Source organism: Aquila chrysaetos, chromosome 17, assembly GCF_900496995.4.
Source record: "Aquila chrysaetos chrysaetos chromosome 17, bAquChr1.4, whole genome shotgun sequence".
Classification (NCBI taxonomy): domain Eukaryota; kingdom Metazoa; phylum Chordata; class Aves; order Accipitriformes; family Accipitridae; genus Aquila; species Aquila chrysaetos.
Genome location: NC_044020.1, coordinates 1,234,640 through 1,262,411, shown reverse-complemented (window position 1 = coordinate 1,262,411; position 27,772 = coordinate 1,234,640). Strand labels below are relative to the sequence as shown.

Below are 27,772 nucleotides of genomic sequence, written 5' to 3'. Positions count from 1 at the left end.
AAGCATTTGTTACCTGCGTGGGGCTGACTCAGGAGCAAGTCTCCCCACGGCAGAATCGTACTCGCATTACCACACACTGTTTCTGAACTATATTATTTACTGTTTCTGCACGCTCAAGGTAATGTCTGGAAACGTGCTGCAGCTTTTTTTTTAATGTCGTGACATGCTGGGATTCTCTCTTTGAACTGCTGGAGCATTTATCTGTGAGAATTGTGGGAAGAGACTATCGAGTGTCTGCCTGAAGACCGAGTTGCAGCCTGAGACTTCAAGCAGTCAAGGCAGTAGGAGAGATGGAGTTTGCTGTGCTGCAGGCGTTCGTGCCTCCGAACCTGGACCTGGGGTTTAGGCGTGCAGGTCTCGTGCAGGCGGTCCGGTTACGGCCTGGGTTCATCGTGGACCGAAGATGAACCTCTTCTGGTCCGTGAATCGGGATGGGGCACTTCTTAAAAAGCGGCTTCCTCTCGAGGTAAGCGCTGGGGTCCCGCGTCCGGCGGCGCGCCGCAGAAGAGCGCGTGTGGCTGGTGCGACTTGCATGCTTCATCGTTCACCGTTGATGGGTTCTGCAACCTTGGTGTAGAAGGAGCACAACTGGCTGCTTCCCTTTTCTTTAGCTAGCTTTAAAGAGAAAAGCTCCGGCCGAGTTGCCCTCCCTGTCCTCACGGCTCGCCTGTTTTGCCCTTTCCGAGCGCTGCCCGTGCGGGCTGAACGGCGAAGGATCCAGCGGGCGGAGAGCGCGTTGGCGCGGCGCTGCTCGGCCGGGGGGGCTCAGGCAGGGCGGCTGTCCCTTTAAGGCGGGAAGTAGGCCGGCCCCGTGTCGTGATTGACAGCCTGCCTGGAGTCACATGACCTGCCTCTATTTGAAGGTCACAAAAAGCTGCTTCCTTTAGAGAGAGCAAGAGGGAGCGAGAGGGAGGGAGAGAGGGAGCGAGAGCGAGGGAGTTCGAGCCAAAATGGCCGACAGAGTCGCTGCTGGTTTCTGAACATTTGAAATAAAAACAAAAAAACAAACACAAAATCATTTTTGGATCTTTTTTCATTTCCATTTCTACCTTGTATGCCTCAACTCGCTGGATTTAAGCACTGCTGCACTTTATGAGGTTAGTGGTACGTTTCTATTTTATTATTGTTTTTACCTATCCGTAGATTTTTAAGAGCCTGAGCTGACCGTTTTCACCCGTGGTTTTGCAGAGGTGTTTGTTCTAGCACAAATACTTGCTTCAGATGTTGTCTGGTTTTCCGCGTAAAGCACTTCCAGTGGATTTTTAGGGCTTTATTTTTTTTTTTAGGAGGAGGTCTCCGTAGAAGTGGATTTTGAAGCGATTTGTGATTTAAAACACTCAGGCAAATTACAGGAGATCGTTTGTATTTTCCAATCCGGTGAAGTACAAGATAGTACTGAAAATCTCGTTTTATTTAAATAGAGGCTTCTTACGGAGTGATTTCTTCCCCACAGCACCCGAAGCTCTTAAATCTGCTGCAAAAATTTGCATATATAAAAATGGGTTTGCATTCTTTCTGCTGCCGGGTCCGACAAGGGACAGATGGGGAAGTGTTCTCACCGGGCCGTCCTTCCCAGGGAGAAAAGGGAGGGGGGGGGAACACCCAAAACCCCAACCCCCCACTAAAATCCCGCTCCCCCCCCCCGTACAGTGCCGGGCCGGGAGCGGGGGCCGGTTGGGGGTTAGCGGCTGCCAGCCGAGCGGAGCGCACCGCGCAGCGGGGGGGGCTGCCGCTTCCCCCCCCCCCCCCCCCCCCCCCCCCCCCGCCCCGGGCTCGGCCCTCGGTGGGACCGAACCGGCCCCGTCAACGCGGCGTCGGGAGTGCGGGCGGGCTCGGCGGGCTGGCTGGCGTCAATGGCTTCCTAATGGCCTTGCCACCTCCAGTCGCCCAGAAGCGGCGTGGGGGGAGACTTGTCCGCTTAACGGGTCTGGCGGCTGATAAAATGGGGGGCAGGTAGCCAGGAGTGCAGGCTTGCGAATGCGAGATGCTGGCTGCTGCTGCTGGTTGGTAGGCTTCTGCTCTGGATTCTTTATAAAACCGGTGCACGGCTGCATGTTGGTAAACGTAGCTACAAACCTGCCTTTTCTCGCTTTTCTCTCCGTCTTCTATGTTACCAAAAATTTAAATCCGAGTTCTTTTTGCATCTCCCTCCAGAACCGAGCAGAATATTAAAGGGAAATAGCTGAAGCCTGCTTTCTGAGAACAGGCCCCTCCTCCTGCATTGTAAGAGTGTGATGTAATGCTCCTTTTTGCGAGGTTAAATGAAAAAAAATTCTCTGTGGTGGTACACATGATTCTTCACCCCTTCCTGATAGGCCTTGTACTCTGATATTTTTTGTAGCTGGATATTTAAGCAGCAGATAATTATGCAAATAATCATGTGAATGTACTTTCACATTGCAGCGTATGTGTGCATTGATTATGGTTAGCAGGTCAACTTTGTCAACCTGCAAGATGGGTCATATCTTGTCTTTAGCTGTACGCATGCAAGGCCGCAAAGAAATATAAATGGAGGAGACAGATTTGGATACCTTTACTGAAAATATATCTGGCTGTTCTCATTGTAGTCTCGTAGTAGTATGTATCAGGGCCTGTTTTTTCTCCACTGGCTAGCAAATGTTTGAAATAATTCTGCAATGTATTAAGTTTCTCTTGGAAATTAAGGGTGTCTTTTTATTTCAAATTAGAGCAAGCTAATAAAAAAGAACTCCACTCAAATTTGATGTAGTGTATTGTCCTGATAATTTTGGTCTTAAAAAGTTTAGTAGTAATGGATAACCCAGTCTGTGTATGAAGTAATACATTCTCCCTGCTTGGGGTTAATGAACTTATTAGATTCCACCCTCATGTTATTGGCATGTATCTGTGTGAGGGAATATTATTTAAATGTTCTGTGTCTTTGACCTGATGCTGCCTGATGGCTTTTGTTATTCAAAGCCTTCTTGGGCTTAGTGGAGATCCTGATGTTGCCAGAACATGTTGAATATACCTGTTGATTGATGAACTTAATTAGACATCAGAACTGTTTTCAAATGCAATATAAAGTAGTAATATTCTCAGTTTTGGTACTTACTGGATGCATAGGATGGATGAACTGAGGAAGTAATGAAGACCCAAATTTTGTCCTGAGTTGGCAGTATTGTAGGACTTAGCCTTCCCAGAATCTGCGCTCAAGAAAAGTACTCGCCTTTCCCGCATGTTTTTTTACGTTCATGCGATACTGTCTGTTACACACTGCTAAATTGTGTAAATGTTAGTATAGCTTGATTGTTAGGGAGATGGAATACAGGATGTTTACTAATAACTGCAACTGCTCATAGCTACAGAAGCTGTCATGGATCAGACAAAAAGCAACTATTGAAAATAATAGAAATTATTCCAGTACGGAGTGAAACATTTAAGTAGCTTTGTGAGATAGTATGCTCTGAATAGGAAGGACCAATTAAAATAATTCCTCATATAAATATGTCTTTGACCCATCAAATCTTAGTGCAGGGTGTGTTGAGGACTCTGCAGCCTGTGAAATCGTAGCGTTTTAAAAGTGCAAGGCTGGGCAATTCGCGATACTGTTTGCATTCAGTGTGTTCCTGCAGTACAAAGGGAACAAAATACTTAAAATAATTTTGAGAGCTGACTCCAGTTGCAATTTCTAGATCAGTTTGAAGCTTGCAGAAGTATTGGGGTGGGGGAGCCATTTGCAGTGATGACACTGGGTTTGGAAGCTTTATTTCATTTTTCTGTTTGCATTTGTATGTCAATTGTTATTGGTATCTACAGGAATCAGTCCCTTTCCAAAGCAGACTGTTTTAGTAGGTTGAAAACTACAGTGAAGTCTGTAGTCAGCAGAGCCCCTGGAGTTTTTTGTACTACATCTAAGAGATTGCTGGGAAATAATTGACAAAAAAAGCCTTATTACCATTGAGCTTCAATATACAGGAGTCTGCAGTTCTAATGGGAAAAAAATTCAGGGAAAACAAGTGTCTGAAAAATCAGTATGCTTACTTTCAGTGGCTTTTTTTAGCCTCTTTCTCTCCTGCTGGGAAGGAAAAAAAAGAAACTTCGTAAGATCATACAGTCCTTGCTGGCTGGTTTCAGCTAAACTTAACCTTTTCAGACTTTTGTCTCTTACTTATTAATAGATAGCTGAGTAGATGAGAAAGCATGCAAATCTATAAATGAAGAAGAATCTATAGAATTAGCATATTGCTGGAAGAGAATTTTTATCCATACTTTTCCTAGTATCCCTGCAAAAACTTGTGGCTTATACCTTGAAGCAGAATTGTTCAATTCTGGTCATTATTGATCTGCTTTCCTTTTGGTGGCCAGGATGGAAGGTGAGAAGTTTAATTTACAGTTTAAAATAAACAGTATTTGTTGGAATCTACTCTTCAGCTGGCCGTTGTTTTAGAACTGAAAAGTTTGAGGGGTTTTTTTTTTTTTGCTTTAATTGATTAAGAAACCTACCTCCTTCCTAAGACCTGTTTCAGCTTGCTAGGTATTGGTTTCCTATTTAAACAGCTCAAGATTTGAGGCAGGAAAAGATGATACATAGGATGTTTAGCTCTAAAAAGGTATATTTCATGTCCTGTCAAGGGGATCAGGTCTGGGTATCTGGGTTGTAGTTTTGTAACCTTCCTGAGAGTCTTGTAAAGGGTGGTGTGTAATGTTGGGGCAAAAGTAAGATGTCTTTTCACTTAGAAGAATCCTGCTGAGGAAGCTGGTTACATTTTTAAGTGGCTAAATGATAAATATTTAGCTATAATTATTGCTGCAGAATTAATTTGATAAACAGATGTAAAATTCGGTTTAGGGGAATACAAAAACTTACCGTTTCTCAAAGCAAGGCAAGTTCAGTATTTATTTCAAGAAACAGCGGCTTTAGTTGCTAACGTAACACTGGCATTTAGCTGGTATGATTACATGTGCCATACTTCAAATACTGGTCAAACAAGATACCTGAAGCTGGGTGTCAAGATAACACTTTCTGGCCATTTCAGCATTGAGGGCAAGTGTGGAGGCATCATGGAGATAAAAAATAGTATATACTGAAAATACTTTTATTTTGTTTTCATGATGGTGCCGTAATTATTTTGTAGGGCACAAGAGAAATAGTGCCTTTCTGCATTTGTGGTGAATTCCGGCTCCAGAGCTGTACATTTAGCACTTTTCACTGCTTAAATTCTTTTTCTCCTTTGTACATAGGCTTCCAACCCAAGAAGACAACAGTTTCTCTTTCTTTTCTGTAGAGACAGAGCATATATTTTGGGAGCAGCATGACCATATGCAAACCCGGATATTTTTTATACGTAGTTCCCTAAGGCTCTTTTACGGATGTTGTTGTTTTAAAGTTTATTTTTCTGTCTGTATACAATATGCTGGCATTATAGTTCAGGGCTGATATGCTCTGGTGCTAGTAGAATTCTATATTTGTAATCATTTCTGAAAAGTCATGTCTTAAGAACTGGTTGATGTGATATTTGAGTATTATAGTATGGGCAAATAGAAAGACAAACCTTGATCCTCTTTCAAAATACTGTGGTTCCAGGACTACTTCTAATTAGCACACTTAGTCAAACAAGATATGAACCCTGGAGTTTTTTCAGGTACCTAAGAGAAGATACATTACTAAAACACGAGATGATCTTTAAAGGCAGAACAAATCAAACCAAGGGTTAAACAGTATGGAAAAATGCGTTGTAATATACCTGGAGAGAAACTACTGAGGGAAGTCTTGTTAAAGACCACAGGTAGTTAAGCACGAGAGCTTGACTACTGTTCCCTTCAGTGCTGCAATTTGTGTCTGAACTTAATTAAATGGGTGCCTGTGTATGTTAGGCAGAGAAAATTACCTGAAAGTACTTCAGTATCAATAGGTGCAAAAACGCTTAAAAGTACAAAGCATGTGTATTAATACAAATTTATGTTAAATTGAGACTTTTAGAAGTGAAATGTAGCCTTGGAATTTACTACAACAACAAAACCAAAACAAAGCATCACGATACAACTGTGTCTTATTCATGCCAGCAGGGGAGTGCTTTCCTTCTTCGGGTGGTACTTGCGAGGCCTGAACTTCAGAGCATTTTGAACTGCAGGGGAGGCCAACAAATTTTGAGGTAGCTCCGGTAAGAGCAGCGAAATGTAATAGAGGGAGGTAGTCTAGCAAAAAAACACTTCAGCTTTTTTTTTTTATTTTTATAGATACATACGTTCTCTGCAAATGAATAAGCAGTTGTTTAATTTGTGTTGGAAGAGCATTATTTTGACGCTGAACTCCATCATAGTCGAGCATGCTTTGAACAGGACAGTCACTTCAGCAACTAAAAAGCAGAAAGGCACGAACATTTTTAAATGAAGGTGGTCATTCTTTTAATTCCTTAAGAGTACCCAAAACCCCACTGTGCATGCTTAAATTATGAAATAAGGGGAGGGTGGTCATATTTCCCAGTGTTCTTAGTAGATGCCGAGTTAGGGCTTCCTGAAGTACAGATGTGGGTATAACAGCTGAACCCAAAACCAGATTTGAACTTGAGCAGAACATTGTCTTAATTTCTGAATCAGAGAGGAAGTATTTTTTAGAAAAATAAAACAATGGAAAAATGACTTCTAGAATTCTCAGTGGTTTTTTTCCTTTTTTTTAAGCACAGCATTTGTTAAACAGCACAATCATAAGCTACTGTCCATCTGTAATTTCACAGTGGCTGTTGGGCACAGCCTCTGTGTACATGAGAACATGCGAAACTTCAGCTGCAGTGAGACTGCTGGAATTTTAGATTTTGACCTTTTGGGCTAGTTGACCTATATGAAAACAGGAAAGCTTAAATACATATTCTGTTAATGCCACTTAACCATTAATTAGAGTTGAGCTCAATTGTCCCATTTTACATGTGCTCTGTGGCAAATATACACAGATGTGTTGTCATCATGGTTCAGTCCACATTTGTCAACTTGATTATGCCTGAGCCATCCAGTTCTCCAGGATGCAGTGTCCTGTGTCACTTAAGCCTTCCTTAAAATAAGTCTTCCGTGTTTCTTCCACTTTTTTCCCTGGTTTAAGTTTTACTGTTTTGTAGTAGGAGACATTGCAACTTAATAGTAGGGTCCTAATGTAGCAGCGTTTGTGTTCTTGTTGTAGCTTCTGTATTAGCATTTATATTTTTAATTGTATATCATTTCAGTTAAGCAATCATGCTAGATTCAGGATCTGATGTAAAACACATAGTTCTAATTCTGTGTTGATGCTCTAGATAGACTTGTCTACAAAACAGCTTTCTTTGGCAAGAGGGTGACTACTACTGAGAACTTCATCAACTAAAGTGACTTGATATATTCTGATACGTCACTTTGCCAGCTAAATATACAGCATGTTTATGCTCAGCCGTTTGCTGAACAGTTCATAGGGAGGATGATTTGATCACAACATACAAGTGGATTTTGGTATTTTAATGCTTGGAAATTCTAATCTGGTAACTCTTGCTGGATTTTTTCCAGGCTATTTTGCCTCTTACTGGAGAGAGTTTAAGGGCAATAAAAATGAAAATGGATACCTTCTATAAGCAGGGGAGGGGAGGGCAGAAGGAACCAAAACTTAGCTAACATCCTTTTCTGGCTTATTCATGTGTGCATCAAAAACTGGTTGTCCAGTGAAACAGAAAATAGTAATTAGATAGCTTGATCCCCATGTGAATTGTTAAAAATGTATTCTTCTGTATTCTAGTTAAGACTATATGAATAAACCTTTCCTATTCTGTTAGGCTTTACTTGGGTACTGTTAGTGTTATTACCCCACTATTTTAATTCAAGGCAGCTTCTACCGTAAATACTATAAAAAAAAAAATCTTAATTAAAAAAAATTAAAACTGGTTAACAAATACAGTGCATGGAAATAGAGGGTATCCTATTTAGGTTATAGATATGTCATTCTATATGTAGCTCTGTTTTTCTTTGAGGATGTCATTACAAGTTCATGTGCACTGGTTGGAATCTAAATGTTGACTAGGTTCAGGTTGCCTGTAAAAATACTTCGTTAACCTGAAGTAAAACCCCAAAAGTTTTTTTGAACCTAGTGTAAATGAAGGCTCCAACTGGTGCTACGGAAGTCAGTTATAGCAATATTAATGGAAATTTTAAATTAAATGGCCTTGTGTTAGAGTGTCAAATAAATTTTCTGTTCCTTTGCAGGTAATGTTCAGATTATCTGTTTGATACATCTCAACCAGACCAAACAATGCTGAGAGAGAAAAAGTGGACAAGGCATTAGGGTTATTTGTGTTTTATTTTGTCTTTACCTGTGTCCTGTAATCCTGTTCAGAGCAGATGTAGATTACCCTGGCAGGAATGCTTGCTAACCAATATACAGGCCTTGCTGTAGTATTCATTACTGCTTCATCTGATGGAAACACACTGATGAGAGTGTGATGTAGGAAACTAAAAACAAAATCTCATCTGGGTAAGGATTTAATCTTCTTAATAAGTTGTTTAGATGTACTTCTTCATGATGGTATTTCTCTAACTTTCTAGGGTTTAATCAGCAAATATCTCCTGAAAACCACTGAGTTACAGTGGAAAGTTTTAGTAAATGGCCTGGGATGGGAGAATTGCAAGTCTTACATGCAGGTAATTTTTCAGCAGTTTGAACCAGTTTAGTCCTCCCTGTGCAAAAGCTATCTGAATTTGCATTTAACCACTGCATCTTTGCGTGGTAGCTATTCTGGAACGGCTGTTTCTGACGAAGTCCCTGAGTGACTGTTTTTATCACAAAAGCTACAGTTGCTTAGTTCTTTAAGCCAGCTCTCTGGTTAGGCCATGAATAACTGAACAGGTTAATTTTTGGAAAGTCAGCCTGTCTTGATAAAGTTTTGTGGACAAGTTTTTTTCCCAGGGGTGGATTTAAAGGCAGCATATACTGTTTTAAAGGTGATGAGCTGTATTTGTGTGATAGGATCATTGGAATTCAGGAAAAGCTGAGGTTAGCTAGTGTCAGTCTCCATTACATTCTGCTTCAGTCTAGATAATGTGAAGTGAATCTCTTCTACAGTAGACTTGCAGGTATATGGGCAGCTTAAGTTAATGTAACTTCCCTTGATCCTTTTCTTAAGAAAACTTACCTTTTAAATGATGTTTCAGTTAGTGCTAGGTAACTAGGTTAAGCTTAAATCCTTTTTCACCTTCACATTCCTAGACCATTTTTCTATTGTTAAAGTAATATTCTAAAATATTAGTAGTTGTACTTGTTTTAGCTTGAGCATTGTGTGCCCGGTGCATTTAATGTTAAGCTGTTAAAAACAGACTTCATCACTGCCTCAGTGGGTTAATAAGAACAAAGTTGTAGGTGGTTCTGCATTGTAAGTAGCAGATAACTTGATTTTGTTTTTTTTCCTCCTGTTTTTTTTTTTTAACAAATTTGAAATAATTATCTATTTTCCAACTTACTACATCTCGGTATTTGTGTTTGTATCACATATGTGTGTATATGCATATATGTAATATGTGCGTGTTGGCAGTTAATACAGCTAAAAACTACCAGGTATGAGCTGGCATGTGGAGACTTCTTTGTGGGCCTTAGGCATTAGAGCCATTGTAAAAATTGCTCTCAAAGTCAATTCAAGTTTTTTCTTTGGGTAAAGCCTGCACGAACAAAGCAAGTGCCATTCTGTAAGGTACAGGAGCACCAGGGAGTTGTAGAGGCTCTCTGAAGGCCACACAGACAGTCAGTGGCAGAGCCAGACTTGAACTCAGAAGTTCCTGGCTTGTGGCCTGGGGCTGAAGCCAGTCGTACACAGCTGTATTGAATTGTGAATAGAATGATGCTCTCTTTTTCCTGTATGGCTTTATGGGAACAAAACTGATTTAACTAGAATTACAGTGTGGGTAAAAAGATGGAATTGTGTTTTTCACCTTTCTCAAAATTTCAAATGCTAAAAGTTCTGTTCTGTGTTAAAACTCACATTTAGCAGTTGTGGATTTCCACTTACCAAGGAATATGGTTAATGTAGCTGGGTCGTAAACCATAACAAACCGTAGTGCAGTGTCTTGAGGTCAGACTAAGGGCTTTTGCTGAGGGTAGAGGAATTCGGGGCTTAAAAGCTGCTCTGCATACTAGCTTGAGAACTATTAGTGTTATTAAAAAAAAAATCCTTGAAGAGTACATGATTTTCTTTGATGTTTTAAAATAGAAGTGAAAACCTAGTTCAGAAGTGATCTTCCTGTTTATTAAACTGAAATTCACATTCTCTGTTTAACACTTGTGCGAGTTTTTAATGAGGCTTTAAACATTGTTATCCTTCAGTGCAGTGTGAAAGACGACAAAGCCTGCTGTAGGTTCGCTGAGTGGTATTTTCTTCCTTCCTGAAGTAAAAACTTAGCTTTGAGTAGCTTTTATTGAATGTATGGACAGTTTTGGTTATTTCAGGAGTTTGCTTTAGGGAGGAGGTTTTGATCTAAAATACTGTTACAGAATGGAACATCACCATTACGAGTTACTTTTCTGTACTGTTAAAAATCTTGGCAGGGATTAGTAAATCCATTTTCACAGTAAAAGGGACTTTGTATTCCAGGCAAAATGTCGTTAGTTCCAAGCTCTAAAAGCAAAGTAGAGTTTGGTTTTTTCCTCAGGTATGTTTGCTTTATCTGTGTACCATTTCTTGCTAACTGAGGCCCTATGCAAATGTATAGTAAGGACATTTTCCTAAATTACTAACATGGAACCTAGCTAGAGAAAACAAACTAAAAAACCCAAAACAAACAAACAAATACCTCAATGTTTTACCAGGAAGTAATTCTCATTTTGTCTGTTGAAAATAACAAAGAAGTTAAATAGTTCCTAAAAGCAATCCAAGTATTGAAAGCTTAACAATAAAATGTTTCACTTCTGAGGGACTGAAGCACTTGAGCCCTCCTTTCCCTCTTCTCCCCCACTCCGTAACAGTGCCCCAGGGTCTCCTGGTGTGTGCAGCGTGACTGTGTGTCACTATTTGGAAAGAATTGTTCCTGAGCGGTGTGTGCTTTGAGGCTGCATCTAAAAATTTCATTGGTAGTTAATGAAAATAGGAATAAATCATTTGAGCATTACAGTGGTCTCCTTTTTTTCTTTTTACTCGCTGTCCTTTTTTATGCACCCTGCTAACTGAGCCAGATGGAAAATGCTGAGTTTCCCTTTCAGTTTCAGCTGTTTGAGTGTTTACAAGTCCCAATTCCCTTTGGTTGTGGCTTCAGAAGACATTTTGACTGGATGTCTGTCAGGTTTATTGCACAAGCCTGGGCTATGTTAGAGATTGACATTGTTGTGGCAGTTCTTGCTTTATTCACCTATTACAGCTGGTAATACGCTGTAATTAAACTGTAGTTCTTCCCAGCAGGTCTTCCAGAAATACTGTAACCATATAGTGATGAGTGGCTGAGTTTAGAGTAGAGTTGCTACCCAGTCGCCACTCAAAACAGTGTTACTGACTAGATTCTTGCGATGGTGAGTGGGAGACCCAGCTGAGCTTGTTCCATTCTGAGCTGTGTTGCCTCCTAATTTTAAGTTGGTAGAGATAGCTTCAGTGGCAGAATAAAGTTCTCCTTCGTCTCTTTAAAACAACATGTTAAGAGCAAGCTTATCAAAGGCCAGTTTAACTAAGGATGTTGTTTTCAGTGGTGCCCAACGTATGGGGGTTTTATACTCTGTAGAAAGAGTGTAAAAAAAAGTTGGTGACTTAGGTACACTTACTTGGTACACTTCCCATTGAAGTCAGCCACATGTAAATGATACTTAGTGACTACCATGAGTCCAGCTGGCACTTCAAGCATAGCAGATGGATTTGATTAAAGTAAAGGTCTGGTCCTTCACCTGAAATTTGGAATTTTAAATGCTTATGTGAGTGATTGAATTCTGTATCACTTTTACTTTAAGGTCATGATAACCTTTTTGCTAGGTAGCGTTGACCATTTTTCCAATACAGTGGCTTCATAGAAAGATGCTTTGCACTGGCAGTATGCATGGAAGCATGAATAAGCTGACAAATTAGATTTGAGGTTCTAGTGTTTAAAGGGCTTTTCTTTCAGCAGGAAATAGTCTCCCACATCAGCTTACGCATTTTAACCTTCAACTTTATATAGCAGCAAAGGGTTGACCTGTCTCTATGCAGAGCCACCTTTCTTAAAGAGGATAGAGAGAAGGTTTAACTGAATACATTAGAAGTGCAGTTTTTTTGTGGAAGTGAATATCTTGCATTCCTGTCATATATCATACATTGTTTTTGCGTAGTGTCTAAAAATGAAACTGCTCTGTTCCACACTTTTACGAAATTCGTCGGTGGTAGATAGGAAGAGGTAGCTGTTAATTAAAGACAGGAGGAGTCTTCAGATCTACTGTCAGCAGAGGTAAAAATTATTTTTGTTGCTGGAAACATGCAGAACTTATGTGAGTCTATATGCTGAAGGCTTTAAATGGTTTAGCTATTTTTCTGTTAGGACTGATGTTGAAAAAGAGTGCGTATTTTTAACCACTCAGAAGTAAAAAATGTCTGTTACTCTTTGAAAATTAGTCTCTAAGTTTTACGTATTTCTTTGTGTCTTATGACATCATTGCTGAACATGAGAAATGCATGGTTTTCATTAAAAATAAGCTGTTAATCTTACATAATGCAACAAGGCAAAAATTACCTAAAAGTAGCAAACACTACTTGGGTTGAGAATTTAACAAGACAAATCAGCTTAGTCTTGGAACTTCAGAAACGTGTTAAATGGTAAATTTCATTTATCACTGTAATTTCTACCTCAGCTTTTCCCTTGTGACTTTTTTATTTTCTGTGTACCATTGTGGTGGTGCTCTTTTGTAATCTCTTAGGTGGCAGTTCAGTGGTTTCCTCATTTTAGATTCTTTTGTGGATTACCTCTTGCTTTACAATTCATTTCGCTCTTCCATAGCAGAAAGAGTGGTGCATGCCGTGTTGTATATTGTTTGCAAGTTCTTGTCATCTTAGAATTTTTATATGTTGAAGCATCTTCCTGATGTGAATTTTCATGTTGTGAAGGAATGTAAGCTTTCTGGAATATAGATATTATAAGGCTGACTTAGTTTGAGAGCTTTTTTCTTTGATAGTAATGCATAGTTAACTTAAAAATATTTCCTTCTTGAGTATGAATGGACACTAGATTTTTCAAGCAAGACATATATCCAGTCCTCAGACTGATTATTTACTATTCTTTAAAATTTCTAAGTTATTCTAAGCTACTGTATTAAAAAGCAGGAGGTATTTAAATGGGATTGAAGTTAGAAATGGATCTGGTACTGTGTCTGTGAATGACATAAGCAGCAAGTAAAATTCATCACTTAAGCTGTAAATTATCATTCCTGGAAAGAGACAAGGAATGATAACCCTCAATCAAGATTTCAAAATTCTTGTCTTCTGCACTCAATACAAATAGGAGGAGCTTTCAGATGAGCGACTGCTGAGATTGGGCAGACAGTAATTCCACAGAAATAACAGCATAGTTAAAAGAAATTCTTTCCCTGGTGGGAGACTATCCTTAGTTTATACAAATGCCTGAGGATACAGTGAACACTTTTCACTTAAACTTTCTAATGTCTTAGTTTAAGAAATAAGGAAATGATTGTTTACTTAGCAATTAGTAAGAGTTTCATGTCTAGACTAGGTGGTTTAATCTATGCTTTATTTCCAGAAGGCATGAAATGAAGTTCACTTTTAAAATGCAGCTAGGGAATGGCGCACAGTATCAGGACTATAAAAATGGATGAATCAAAAATAGCTTACCAGACTATTGAATGTGAGAGGTGGCGATCATTTCTGCCTATTAATGGACTTTTTCCTAGACCTTCTTTTGTTTCTACCTCATAACTATTGTGGCTAGTTAATTTTAAATAGGCTGTTAAACAGGTGTGATTGTACCGCCTGCAGAATGCTGTTTTCTGCACTTTTCCATTCCTTTTGGAATGAAGAAGAGACATTTCTACATTCTTCTAAGCTACCACTATATGGGTGTCTTTGGTCATCTGCACAGATTAAAGCTAAGATGTACTATTGTGTTAGCAAAGGCTTGGGTTCTCCCATTTAAATCAGGAAGGTGTGCGGTTTAGGGTGACAGTACTTCATTGTAATGCAGTGGCTGCTACTTATGATGGTTTTGTTCCATGGATTCCAGTAACTTTCTGCTTTAGTTCTTACTTTTAGCAAAAACATGTGAACAAACAGTAGTATTTCTAGTGTTAACCATGGTGTTAACCTAATTTATCCTTGGTGTGGTCTCTTTTTAAAAATGCGTTTATCATTAGGCAGTTGCAGTTTTCTGTGACGTTACAACGCTCTTGACTGAACTTCTAATATCCTTCTTGGTAATGCTTCCTATGGAGAACTGACAGCTGTCTCTATCATTCCAAACATAGCTTGCCAAAACCCAAGTTAAAAATACTAAAAAACAAACAGCACCACCCCACCTCCAAAAAACCCCACCCTGCAAACAAAAAGAAGTATTGAGATGTTTTACTTAGAAATTGTTTTTCTCTATCGTATCAGTTAATGGAAGCAAAAGTAATTAAAAACACGAGGAGAAATTAGAAATCAAAGGCTTTGAGATGCTGCAAACTTTTGAACAGTGAGGCACTTATACATGTCTGTACAAGTGTTATGTGCCAATACATTGTGCTTGTAGACATGAAAAAAGGGGGTGAGGTTTTTTCTTTGCTATGGTGTGGAAACTGATTCTCATTAGCTTTCTGAAGTATATTGTACGTGTTTTCCTGGGAGATTCCTAAAACAGAAGGAATTTTCCTTGGTACATAATTCAGTCATATCGTAAAACGCAGACCTATGATATAATATGCTTAGAAATTTAATCTTGGCCGTTAAAATTATTAAGAATTTGTTCTTCGTGAGGAAAGAAGGGTGCAGAGCTAATGTCAAATGAAGCATTCTGCAATTAATTGTTCTTCAAAAACACAGCAGCAGGTTTAAGTCTTTGAAATTTAGGTAAGTATATAGCAATGCAACTGTTACTTACTATTACATGTTGGTTGTCCATGTCTTCCCCCCACTGTTCTTGACAGTGTCTTGGGCAAATAGCAAACCACTAGCTTCCAGAGAACGTTGATAGGATACTGTCAATTCAGGACAGTGATCAGTGTTCCATATGAATGAAGAATTCACAGTTGCATATAGGCAAAAAAAATGTTCTAGATGATGAAGAATGGGAGTGGTGTTTGTAGATGCTGCATGCCTTGGTGAGGGTATTGGTTCTTTCTGCCATTTTGAGATCCTAGGTGATCATTTTCTTGCAATGCCAGATCCAAATGATCACATATTCCTTATGTCCTCAAAACTCAAGTGATAATATGAGGACACAAGTTTGGAGAGGCTTTGAATTTTTTGGCTGCTTAAGTAACTTCATGAGGAAGGATTATAAGTTCTTTTAGTTTAAAACAAGTCATGTCTTGCACTTGTACTGGGTTGTTGTTTTCGTTTTTCCTGTTTCCTACACACAGTTTCTTTACAATTCTCTAGTTTTCATTCTGTGTGCCAGTCAATAATTTCAGCTTACATCTTAATTAGTCATGAGTCATGACATAAAGTATTGAGTTGTGATGTTTTGAATAATAATTTATTGATCTCACTTTTGAATGGAAAATGGCTAATGAAAAGGATGGCCAGCTGGTTGCAGTAAGAAGGGTGAGAAGCACGCATCTGGCAAACAAACACTTCCGTACCAGGCTCTGCAAAGAATCTGTGTGCTTAACACATTTGAAGGTTCCCTAAGAGTCAAACGCAGTCATTTTTCAGTGCCCCTGAGGTCGTGCTGCTTTAAAAATAGATGCCTAGTCTAGCATATCTGTTTATTTTGAGCAAACTGCACTCACATAGAGTTCGGTTTTCTTTATTGATTGAGAGCAGCTCAAATTCCATAGTAAAACCCACACCTTTCACTTATTCACTTATATTTTATGACTGTAAGTCTCATGTTTTGGCCTTTGGGGTGCCTGTAGCCATGCAGCAAGGAGAGGACTTAATGCACTTGTGATTTATCTAGTTTCCTGAGCAGGGTCTGCAGTCTCTCATCCTCATTGAGGCTTTAATGAGACCTGATCTCTGCCTTAACAGCAGATGCAAGCCACAGAACAAGAGGGCATGGTGTGTTAACAAAATTGCTCACTTCATTGTCATGTATACATCTTACAAATACCACTCGTCGTATGAATGGTGGTGTGCATCTGATTGTAAAAGCCATCTAAAGGAGACAGCTGATTTGATTGAATTTATCAAGGTAACTTTTATCAGTGTTTAAATCCTCATATAAAAGTAGGGAGGGAAGAAGTTTATGTTAGTTTGTATATTGTAAAGAGTGTATCTTAAAATGCATGCCAAAGTCGATGTGTGACAGGACAGTCTGTTTTAATTCTACACTTGAAGTGGTAAATGTATTTAAGCTTTTTTTGCTGTGAAACACCTGGCTTAATTTAGCACTGCTGTTTCACCGGATTTTAGTTTTTCATCATCTGTAATTACCCTATGGGCAACAAATACTGAATAGTAGCCTTATAAAATAGGGTGTTTTAGTGATACAGTATTTACAGCATCTCTGTAGTACTGGCATGGCAAGTCCTGACTTTATTGTCATCTACAGTGGAATCTTGATGACCTTAAGTACAACCATGATCTGTAACAGTACAGTTCTGATTCCTTTGTATAGATATGATCCTCCGAGACTTAAGGAGTATGTCTTAAAAGTGTGGGAATACACTGCAACACAATTAGATGTTTTGCATGGGATATCCATTATACATAATACGAGATAAAAGCTAGGGATCATCAGCTTTGTGTATATAGTAAAACTCTATTGAGAACTAAGTGCACTGAAAAATGGTTTTGACTAATCATTAGAACCAAAGCATGAACTTGAAAATACTGTATTGTAACAAAAGGATCACATACCTGTGCTTTTCCAGACTTGGAAAATTACTTGCCTAATAGTTATGTCTGTAGTAGATCTGTTTGTCTGGAGAGTGTATGCTACTACCACTGTTGACGTAAAGCTTCTGTGGCTGCAGACTACAAGGCTGCTCTCTCTTTGTTTCCAAGCACATTTGGACACATCTGAGCAGTATTTGATCTTGAACTTGGTCATACTTCTAAGTGGTAATGAGTTGATGAGGATCTTCAAGACCTTTTTGCTGAAGGTTGGATGACTAGTTTCACACAGGAAAACTCAGCAACTTTTGGGCTGTTGATTTCCAAAGAATTACTGGGGGTGGGAGGTGGAACACCATTTATTGAAGCCTAGCTGTTAAATCTCATCAGTCCTCTGTTGAAGGCATAATGCTTCAATGATAATATAAACTATGTTAACTAGCTGTTATCCCATGTAAGAGGGAAGAAAAATTGCTTCATGCGATGAAAGCTGTGTATCAAATACAATGCTGAATTGTTCTCTGGTTTTGTGCTGTAAGAGAACTTGAGATAAAATTATAATAGATACACACACCTTCATTGCCCAGAGAGTAAGTTTCTACTGCCAGATTATGTCCTTTTGAAAGGGTAAAAAAAAAAAAAAAAAAAACCAAACAAAAACAAACCAAAAAAACCCAACAAAACCACTAGACCCAGACATTCATTCTGTAGTCAGAAGAAAAACACACTTTGTAATTTAAAACACAAAACAAAAAACCTGTTTTTCATTTGGCCAACTCTTTGTCAGTCTTCACTGAATCTTGTTATTTTGGTGGGAAGTAAAACTTGTGCTTGAGCTGTTTAAAAAAAAAAAAAAAAACAACTAACAAAACCCCAAAAAGTTGCTGGGCTGAAATATGAATTACACAATTTTTCATTTAATTTCTTTATGGACATTGTAACAACAAAGTTCCCTTTTCTAACACAGGGTTCACTGTGAAGTTAATTTGCAAGTGTTTTTAGTGCAACTTGATTTGTTTTGTCTTATGTAGAAAAGAGTAGTCTTTCTCCAAAGCAAAAGTATTTTTTGCAGTCATATTAATGTCAGATTCTCAAATGGTTTAAAAAGGAATTTTTGTAGGAGTTCAGAGCTTTGTCACCTTTTGGGGTCTTTTTGGTAAGCTAACGGGAGTTTTAAAAAAATGGAAAAATTAATCTCACTCCTGTCATTAAAGTCAGCAAATGTGTCAGCACATATAAGCAAATTGACTTCAGTATGTTTTAGCATGGTTGGCTTTCACACTAGAACTGAGTGTTACAGATCAGTGTCTCATGATAGTTATGATCATTGGAAAGAGTATATAATTGTAAAGTAGTAGTGTTTGTAGTGGGTAAAGCATGGACATGTTAAATTGTAAGATCACTGAAGTACTTGATGAAGTGATGACTACAGTATAGTTTGCTGAAAACATATATAAAGGTTATTTCTTTTGAGAGTGGATATTGAGTTCTTAAATAGGTATTTTGTTTCCTTAATTACTGAGGTACATGATTGAATATTAAGAAGTAGCTTACTTTCATTTGTGGGGTCAGAATTCATATTTGAATTGTGTCTCAGCTTGATATTACTTGTTAATTTTGTAAAAGTGCCAAAGACTATCACACTCATACCTGACTCCTCTAAGGAAAGTTACCAGTCAGGAAAAACAGAATTTTACTAAAAATTTCATGAGAACTGTTTTCTGTGTTTGGAGGAAACCAAACTTAGTATCTCCATGAGAATGCTGCCTGAAATTTAGTGTTGTCTTTGCAGGACTGAGCATGACCAAGGCTTTTATAGTAATGTATTCACTGTTCACATCACATTTGGAGTGTTAATTATGTCCTTGTTTCTAATGGAGTGCTCCTTAATGGCAAGAGCCATTTATTCTCCATACTGCTGACTTGTCCTATGACTTTGAACATAGGTTATTTGTTCTTTGCTTGGGTTTACTCATGTGCAGAATTAAGTTTTACATACTTCTTAGTGTTGTTGCAATGCTTAATTAATATTTATAAAGACCTTTGACATCCTGTGATGAAAGGAGCTGTGCAAGTGTTCAGTAGTGGTATTATTTTATTAGTGAAAATACAGGAGGAGTCAGGAGGATACCAGTTTTTAATTCAGAGTGAGCAATGGAGTCACTCTGTAACCTTGAGCAGGTCATGCAGTCGCTTGTTTTGTAACATACCCTGGGAAAGTGCTGTGTTGTGGGGTGTGTGTTACTATATGTCATCCTTCCCTCCCCCAAGTCAATTTGAAATAAAAAAAAAAAAAAGTATACAACTCCACTGAGCTGCTAAACATAGCTGGTATTTCTCAAGGAAATATATCATTAAAAGTAGCAGAGGGTGAGAGGGTAGTGGATGTACCAGTTGCATTTTAGAGTCAGTATGAGAACTTGAACATGTGTTATCTAGTCATACACCAGACTGAATTTTGCTGGTTGCAGATCTCTTTCTCATTCAAGTTCATTATACACTGTGCTTAACTGCAACTTCACTGTGAAGTGAGTGTATATAATCCTTATTGCATTCTAAGAACTTGCTTACTAATCCATGGTATTTAGCTGGTAAACAAGTTCTTACTTCAGACTGAGTACTGTCTGTATTTGAGCTTCGTGATTGCCAAGATTGATAATCAGCTCTTATAGCATCTAGTATTTGGCTATTACATAACAATATACATAGCAATCTCTTGTGTGGTTTTTCCCTCATCTGACGGAGGAGGGTTATGATTATACACTGTCATTAAAATTATAAGATACTGATGAACTTTTGAAAAGTATACATCTGTTTAAGACTTAGCCAGCTAACCATTTGTCTAATTATATAAGGTGCAATAGCATTAAATGAAGTTATTTGCCATGCTTCATGCATGCAAATACACGGTTTCAGTTTTTTGTTTCATACAAGATGCTACATTTGCATTGTACTCATTGCACAAAACACATAAATATGTTTAAAACAAGTAAGTAGCTTCAAAACTTAAAGTGCTTTAGGAAGGAACCAACTGGCCCAGTGAAGTGTGAGGCATAGCTGAATGCAAGTGCTGGTTTGTGCATGTGCATTATGGTGGATTCAAATTGAAAGCACCTGGATCTTTGTCGTGCTTTATTGCAGTCTGCTTGTACAGCTTGTTCCCGGGTTTTTTTTACTTGCCTTTAGTCCTGCTTCAGCTCTCAGCTCAGCTGGCATAAGGATGAAGAGGAATAGTTTTGCCTCTACTGAGGATAAACCATAGTTTGTAGTCTTCAAGAACAGCAGTTGGGGGAGGGGGGGAGAATTCTTCATATAACCCTAGTTATAAGCCTTAATTTATGGAGCATGCTTAGTAATAATGGAATATCAAGAATTTACCTGCCCAGCTCCAGCTGAATATACTGAACGTACGCAGATAAATTTGTTTGAAGAGACAGTAATTTGGCAATATTTACATAGCGTTTCCCAGACCTGCAAAATATGTTACTTACTTTTCCTTCTGCCTTTAATTTAGGTTTCCTGATAAGGATCATGACGGTCCTGAAACTTTGTAACTGAATATTTGCAGGAAGTAGCTGAATGAATTTTCTTACCTGTTAAAAATAAATATTGCTGCAGGCAATAACTGGAGTAGAAAATACAAACCTTATATACCTTTGCCAAGAAAATCTGAGCAAGCTCTAAGAGTTGTTTTTTTTAACGTATTAGAAGTTCAAGCAGCCTTAACTTGCTGGTTCTTCCAGCTTGGCCTACAACAGATGAATAATAACTTTGTGTGGAAAACCTTGTTCTTAACTTCCCACTGATAAAATTAAATACATTCTTGCTTTAGTATTTTGATTTAGTATAATTAAAATAATGACTTACAGTTTGATAAATGTTATTTTCATTACTACAGTGCCCTGAAGCACTGTATATGGAAAATTTTACGATATTATACAGATCTGGAGGTATGTAATGTGCTTGTCAGGCTATTAATTAACATGCATAAAGTGTTTTGGTTTTTATAGCAAGTGAATTTAGAGTGTTTCTTTGGAAAATGAATAAAAGTAAACAATCAGATCACTTATAAAATGAAGTATAAATTATACCATTCTGATGCTGTGAGGGTATCCTTATAATATTCCCAGGCAGGTAGAATTCCAAGCACCCTATCATTCAGTAGAAGCTGCTTTTAAGCAGCATGCTTCTGTCTGGGGGGCGTGGGGAGGTGTTTCAGTAATTTAACTGTCACTAAATAGAAAGTGCTTCACTTGTACATATATTTCAATTTTTTTCTTGATCCCTCCTGAATTGCCATACCACAGAAGTTAAGAAGACCTCCAATATTTTAAAGTGTGTTAAACTACAGCAATAACTGTGTAATGTGGTATTATCTAATGTTTTCTTTACTTCCACCTTCCCCTAAAATTGTCTTGTATCTCCAGATAGTTTGGATCTTTACCAGGCTGGGTTTTAGGTCTCTTTTTTTTATGGCTGATAAACACAAATATTAAAATATCAGTCATAGTCCAAGAAATGTTAAAGTGTGTTTTAAATGTAACAACTCCTGTTGTCAAAGATTCTGTATGATCCAGTTTCTTACTGTCTACAAGGCCTGTGCTGGTGCCACAAATGATGCTCTGGCAGAAAATGTTTCGTTTAATTAAACTATGTTATACTTTTTCAGAATTCTTTCTGAAATGTCACATTCTGACATTAAAACAAATGTCATAATTGTTGTGCATACTGTAGCATAGTTACCATAGCAAATAGATTAGTTTCTTGGGACTTTTTTTTGTGTTAAAAAATAATTCTATTCTTGGCATTTAAGACAGAAGTTTGTAATCTTAAGAAGCTACAGAGCTGCTTTTGTTAAAATTAAGTTTACACCATAGTCAGGAGCTAGCATTTGCTTTTCACTGCAGTCAGAAGTGAAAAATGATTAACAGTAAGCAGGGTTTTTTTTATAGCACTTCTCATATATTCCTACAAGAATGTGTTATTAAGGTGGCAGTAATGCTTGTCAACTTCACTTGCGTCACAATTTGTAACCAGTTCAAAGCCCCAGCGAGGCGTTGGTAAAGCTGCCAGTAGAGCTTTGAGCTTGACTTGTGGAGTCGATCTGGGCTGCACCATGCAGTGGTGTACTGATACAGACCCCTGAAGTGGAGGGTAGCTCATTTAGGGGTTTCTGTGGCAGTTCTTCTGCAGAAGACATATCTGTAATTATTTCCCTGTTCACTGGACCACTCAGTACAGAAATACTTGTTCATTCTACTCTAAGGTAATACTTCTTTTTGAAAAATGATTCCAGAGCTGGATTGCCAGAGTCAGTGATACCAAGTTGATTATGGTCAGCGATACAAAGTCCACTGGCAGCTGGACGGTATGGTACCCAGTCGGAGTCAACGCTAGGGCTAATAATGTTCAACGTCTGTATTAATGACCTGGTCAGTGGGATGGAACGTACCCTCAGCACGTTCGTAGGTGGTCGTAAACTGGGCTGAGTGGTTGACACCTCTGGAGGGCAAGACTGCTGTTCAGGGGGAGCTCAGTAGGCTGGAGAAAATGGTCTGACAGAAACCTCTTGAAATTCAACAAATGTAAATGGAAAATACTACACCTGGGGCAAAATAACCCTGTGCTATAGCATAGGTTAGGCATCCACTGATGAGAAGAGAAGGTAGCTCTGCAGAAAAAACACCCAAAGGTCCTGACAAAGAAAAGGTGGAATGTGAATCAGCAGGGTGTCTTTGCTGTTAAGAAACCAGCTACGTGCTGGGCTGTATTAGCAAGGCTATAGCCAGTGGGTTAAGAGAAGTGATTCTTCTCTATTCAACACTTAAAAGTCCACCCTTGACATACTGTGTCCAGTTTGGGCTCTCATACAGGAAAGAGGCTGACATTAAATAGCCACTAAGATGATTAGTGTTCTAGAGCACATCTTGCACAAGGAGAGGCTGAAAGAACTGGATTTATTCAGCCTTAGAAGGCTAAGGGGGTAATGTTACTGCTGTCTTCAGTTGTCTAATGGGAGGGTATAGAGCCGGACTCTTCCTGGAGGTGGTGCGCAGTGATGAAACAGGAGACAGCAAACACAAACTGCCGAAAAGAAACTCTGAGTAGATGTTGGGGAGAGGCAAATGCAATGGGTATAGTAAAAAAAAAAAAAAAAAAAAAAAAGGAATACGCTCTCCACAGTGGTAATAGTGTCTCTGTCCTTGGGGATACTCTGAACGTGACTAGGTCCTGAGCAACCTGCTTGATGATGGCTCTGCTTTGAGTGTGGGGTTAGACCAGACTGCAGGTGACTTCCAGAGGTCCCTTCAGTCAGAATTTGTGATTCTGATGGTGAGACCAGTAAGAGTATCATGTATCTAGCACAGAAAGTGTCACTTAGTTCCAAAAGATGAATTGGTTTAAAAAATTACAAAAAAAAAATTAAAAAAAAAAACCTGGAAAGGACTGTTTAAGGAAAACTGTCTGTGTAACTCTTCTGTTAGTTTTCAAATGAAAGAATTTTTTTCTCCTGATGTGCAAACCATTTGAGATTATAGAACTGGTAGAGTTTACATCTCTTAAACTTTTAATACAAAGCAGTACTGGCAAATACTTGTGTATACTGCGCTTGCAGACTAATAAGCAATTCTTTAACTGACATCTGGCACTTTTCCCAGATAGCCTGTGTTTATTTCAAACCCCGTGTTGTATGACGAAGTAGGACTCTTGAAGTATTTCTATATTCACAGTGAGGTAGGTAAAGTGTTCTTTTTGGATGGTGTAGCGAAAAGAAGTCTTTCGCATGCAAAGGAAAGTTCAGCAGCAGCTCCCTCAGTGTGGTCATCTGTCCAGAGCTTTGATAGCCCCCCCCCCCCCCCCACCCATAATTGCAGAAATGAAAGGACTTCACTTACTGGAAGGTACAGAGAAATATTTTGCCAGGTAGTCTGTCGTCTTATCTGCTGAAAGTATGGCTTAGCAAGAATTAGGGTTTGAAAGAGTACATATTACCAGGATAGATCATTTGTAGTGGAACAGAGATCTCAACTGTACTTCTGGAGGATTGCAAGCTCCTCCCTTGTCAAAAAAACTTCTTTCTCTCTCAGCCTGTAGCAGAGACAGGTTCTTCATTGAGATTTTATTGTGGTAGCTGTTATCCATTTACTGTTGCGTATTCATTTGTTATGCATTCATTTATCTATGTGTTTTTTGTGGCTTTCAGAACCACAGAAATATTTTTCTTAGTAAACAGTTGTAGATAATAGACCTTTTTACATGTGTGAATAGTTTTGAGAGGAAAATAAGGTTATTTGATAATCAGTAAAACCTTGGAAGTCCTGAATAGAGCTGTGTCTTGCTGAATGAATGTTCTGATAAGATAGATAAATTACTGGACATCCTAATTACAAGCAGATTTCTAACTGAATGTTTTGCCGTTCTTGGGCTATTTTTACCACATTTCACAATTCTCTAAACACACTTTATCTGTGTCTGGTATGCGTGAGTGCTCATGCTATGAAATAATAATTACTGATCTGTAAGAACTCTGAAGCATTTGAAGACTGAAGTAGGGGAGAAAACTCACTCAGTTCTTACATTCTGGAACTTTGGCTATAGCTCTCCATTTCCATAAAACTTCCCTTTTTATCAACTGTGGCTAACATCTGGAAACTTTAGATCATACCTGGAAGTCATTCTTTTAATGTATGTAAGTGATATAGCTGGAAAGAGTAATTCTATAAAAGGAGTGCAAGCAAGAAATATGGAATATTAAGAACATTTCGGTTCATTTGTTTGGGTTTTTTTGGTTTTTTTTACACAATCCAAGGTTTTCTTATTAACAGGAGACTCTTAAAACTGAAATTGACCCCCTCCCCTCCAAAGCAGTTGCTGAAGTGTTGAGAACAAACCTCCATATTTATGAGTGTTTGTTGTTGTATTGCAGGGCTTATACTGTCCAGTTCTTTAAAGTAAACAGCCCTTTATGGTCAGAGCTGTTTTCATTCTAGTATGTAAATCATTGTGCATATAGAGAGAGAATACTCCACAAAGAATTAACCTTACCCTATTCGCAAGTCTAAGTCTATAAGGAGTCTTTCTTTAGAAAAGCACGCTTTTAGTGAAGTCAGTATGCCGATGTTTTAAAGTTGGGTTTTTTTCTACAGCAGCTTCAAATGACTGATGTTTTGCTGCGATAAAGGCATATCAGTTGTTCCAGATATGCTATTTAAAGTAAGCAAACTTCTTGCTGTGACGCTGTTTTGGTTTTCAGCCAAAGAGGAGAAAAAAGCAGCTTACTCTAACTCCTTGATGAGCAATAATCTTTTGCCTTTTGAAAACACTGCTTTACAGAGCACTTCTAAAACCACACTTTCTAAAGTCTTTTCATTTAATCCATGGCGAAGCGTATAGTGTCTGTGTATAAAATCCACAGCTTGCCCTGGGGAGGGGCAGGGGGTGACACACTTTTGTTATTGTCTTACACATGTTATGCTATGAACATACATGTTACAAATACAAAAGTTTTAATTTCATACTCCACTGAAGAGCTGAGTTCAGATGTCTTGATTTCACTTTCATTCAAAAAGTGTGGGACAATCGTCCTTTTACTAACTGGTTGATTTTAAACTGCATAGTTTATCCCTTACTTCAATGTTGCAGTTGTTCAGTGATGCTGTAAGCTTAAGTCTTATTTCAAGCAAACAAGTAATTTCCTTTTTTTTTTCTCCTTGAAATTTTTATACTCTGGATCTTCAGGGGTGCTATTCTAAAGGATCAGGTTTTTTTCCTTATAAACATCAGAAGTCATTTGGCCTAAAATAATTTCATACTCCATTTTTGTCAGTTCAGCCTAAAGACTGACTTTCTAAATGGCTATCTCTTATTTAACCAGCTTTTGTATGGCTTACATCTGTCTAGTTTATGCATGCAAGCATTGCTTAACAAGAAAGGTAGCTGTGATGTTCTGCATTTTAACATTTTTTTATAAAATGAATTAATCCCATTTTGAATCTTTTGATCAGCAAGATCATAACTCTTTACACAGCTTAGTCTTTTGGAAGTAATTTTACCTTTAGAAATTTAGGGTCTGTCAACCCTGGGATTTATCCCATGCTGTGTTACGTCTTGCTTCTGTTTGATGTTCTGTTTAAATGTGCTGGAGCACACTTGCGTGTTCGGACACACCATACTCTTCTCATGCTGTTGGAATAATGGAGCGTGTCTATTAAGTGGGATATGTTGAATGGAAGTAGAAGTAAAGCTAAAGATTTCTATACTCCAGTAGCAGTGCATTTAATTTTGCTTCATTTTTAGTCTCTGACATCCAGCTTCCTGATATGATTTAAAAGCTTTCATCCACCTTAAGCATTTGAGGCAGTAGGCTGCCAGTATTCTTTGCTGCAGCAAGAAGGGCTTGCACCTCAAGGTGCAACAACTCATTTGGGAGTTTGTAGTATGCTTTTTCTTCATTGCTCATCAGCTTATGCTTTTTAGTGTATTTATATATAAGTACGCTTACACTAGAGGATTGTACCAATAAAGCCCCTGTTACAGTTAGGAGAATTGCACAGATGCAGGTGACAATGCTCAGGTCATAAGTGCAGAGTATGGGATAAAGGACTAAATACAGTCCAGAGGAAACGTTCTCCTTAATATATTAGAACAATGTAGGAGTCTGTTTCAAAAGGAAATACGCTCCTTTTACTGGTAGATCTTTCTGTGATACAATTTATAGAGTTTTAACTGGGTGCTGTGTGGAGAGATGTTGCGATAAAATAAGGTGCAGTTTCATTCAATTGCAACCAATTTAATGTGCTCCTTTGAAAGGAGAAGATTCCTTGCTGCTTATGCACACAACTTCTGGTGTTTGTCTGATAATACTCTAAGCTAATTCCATTTACAAAATGGGGGGAATGGTCCAGGTGAGTTTTTTACTTGAATTTTCTTGCCCTACAGTCAGCTGTGTTCCGGAGAAGGCTCAAGCAAGGGAAGGAAGGGCAGGGACAGAGCTTGATGAAGAGAAATAAAGTGGAAGGATATGAAACCTCCTTCTCCAGTGGCAGCAGCAAGCTGTTCATGAAATAGCAGTGTTGAAGACAGCTTACTTTTCTCTAAGAGATTTTGTCCCTGTTTAGATTGAGAGGAGCTTTTGCCTTGGAAGCATACCTGGCCTTGAGCTTGTTAGAAAGCTGGTTTTTAACACATCTGAGACACCAGTGTGTGATGCCTAATTCTGCTGGTATCCAGGCTGTATAATTTATCAAAATACGAGGAAACTTACAGAAATGCTGAGAAGCTAGATGCTTGTAGTTAGAGTTCACTGGAAATTCTTCTTGCTTCAAATCTTGATTGAAGTTGGATACCTTGCTGTAGATTAAATTTCTGGTTTAGTCCCTCAAGCTTTGAGTCTTTTCGCCTATTTCTAAACGATTAGAAACATATTTGTGGTCTGATATTTTTGGATCACTAGAGGCCTGTCTAAGAAAGAGTTAGTTAATAGCTCAAGTGCTGCCTTGTAAGTGAGACTGGTCTATGCATGCAAATCATTATCTCAGGTAAGGCAATGGCCTTTAGCTCTGGCTAGTTAAGGCTAAAGCCTTTAGGGAAAATTTAAGGGTTGTTAATGTGATCTTGTAGCTGCATAGATAAAAGCTTGTTCCGTTAAAGTGCTGCTGATCCTACAAGTGTAGTTTCGGAATCCCCTGTATTCTGGAAGAAGGTACAGAAGTTGGCTCACAATTTGAAAGCAGATTTGTAATTCATCCTATGCTTATTACAATGCAGAGAACAGGATGCACCTGTAGAAGTTTACTGTCACTCCTGTGTTGTGTTATAGTATAGCTAAACCAAGTTAACTGTACTGAAAGAAAGTAAAGCATGGGGTCAAGAGG

At 38.5% G+C, this 27,772-nt stretch overlaps 1 protein-coding gene and 1 long non-coding RNA gene across 12 annotated transcripts in view; one reads left to right on the top strand and one right to left on the bottom strand.

The window, feature by feature from the left end:
• Positions 1-870: 870 nt before the first annotated feature.
• TNRC6B (trinucleotide repeat containing adaptor 6B) overlaps positions 871-27,772 on the top strand; it is a 90,487-nt gene continuing 63,585 nt past the window's right edge. For 8 of the 11 annotated variants that reach the window (XM_030040766.2, XM_030040764.2, XM_030040765.2 and 5 more), the window contains exon 1: positions 872-1,097. In XM_030040766.2, coding sequence (XP_029896626.1) covers positions 1,093-1,097 — 5 coding nt within the window. In that variant the 5' untranslated portion in view covers positions 872-1,092. Of the gene's footprint in view, positions 1,098-27,772 lie in introns of all 11 variants that reach the window. The other 3 variants (XM_030040760.2, XM_030040756.2, XM_030040755.2) reach the window with 1 other exon arrangement.
• On the bottom strand, positions 17,605-20,541 carry LOC115352492. The gene is made up of 2 exons (XR_003927172.2): positions 20,390-20,541; positions 17,605-17,734 (listed from the first exon to the last, which is right to left on the bottom strand). It is a non-coding gene; the product is annotated as an uncharacterized LOC115352492 (long non-coding RNA).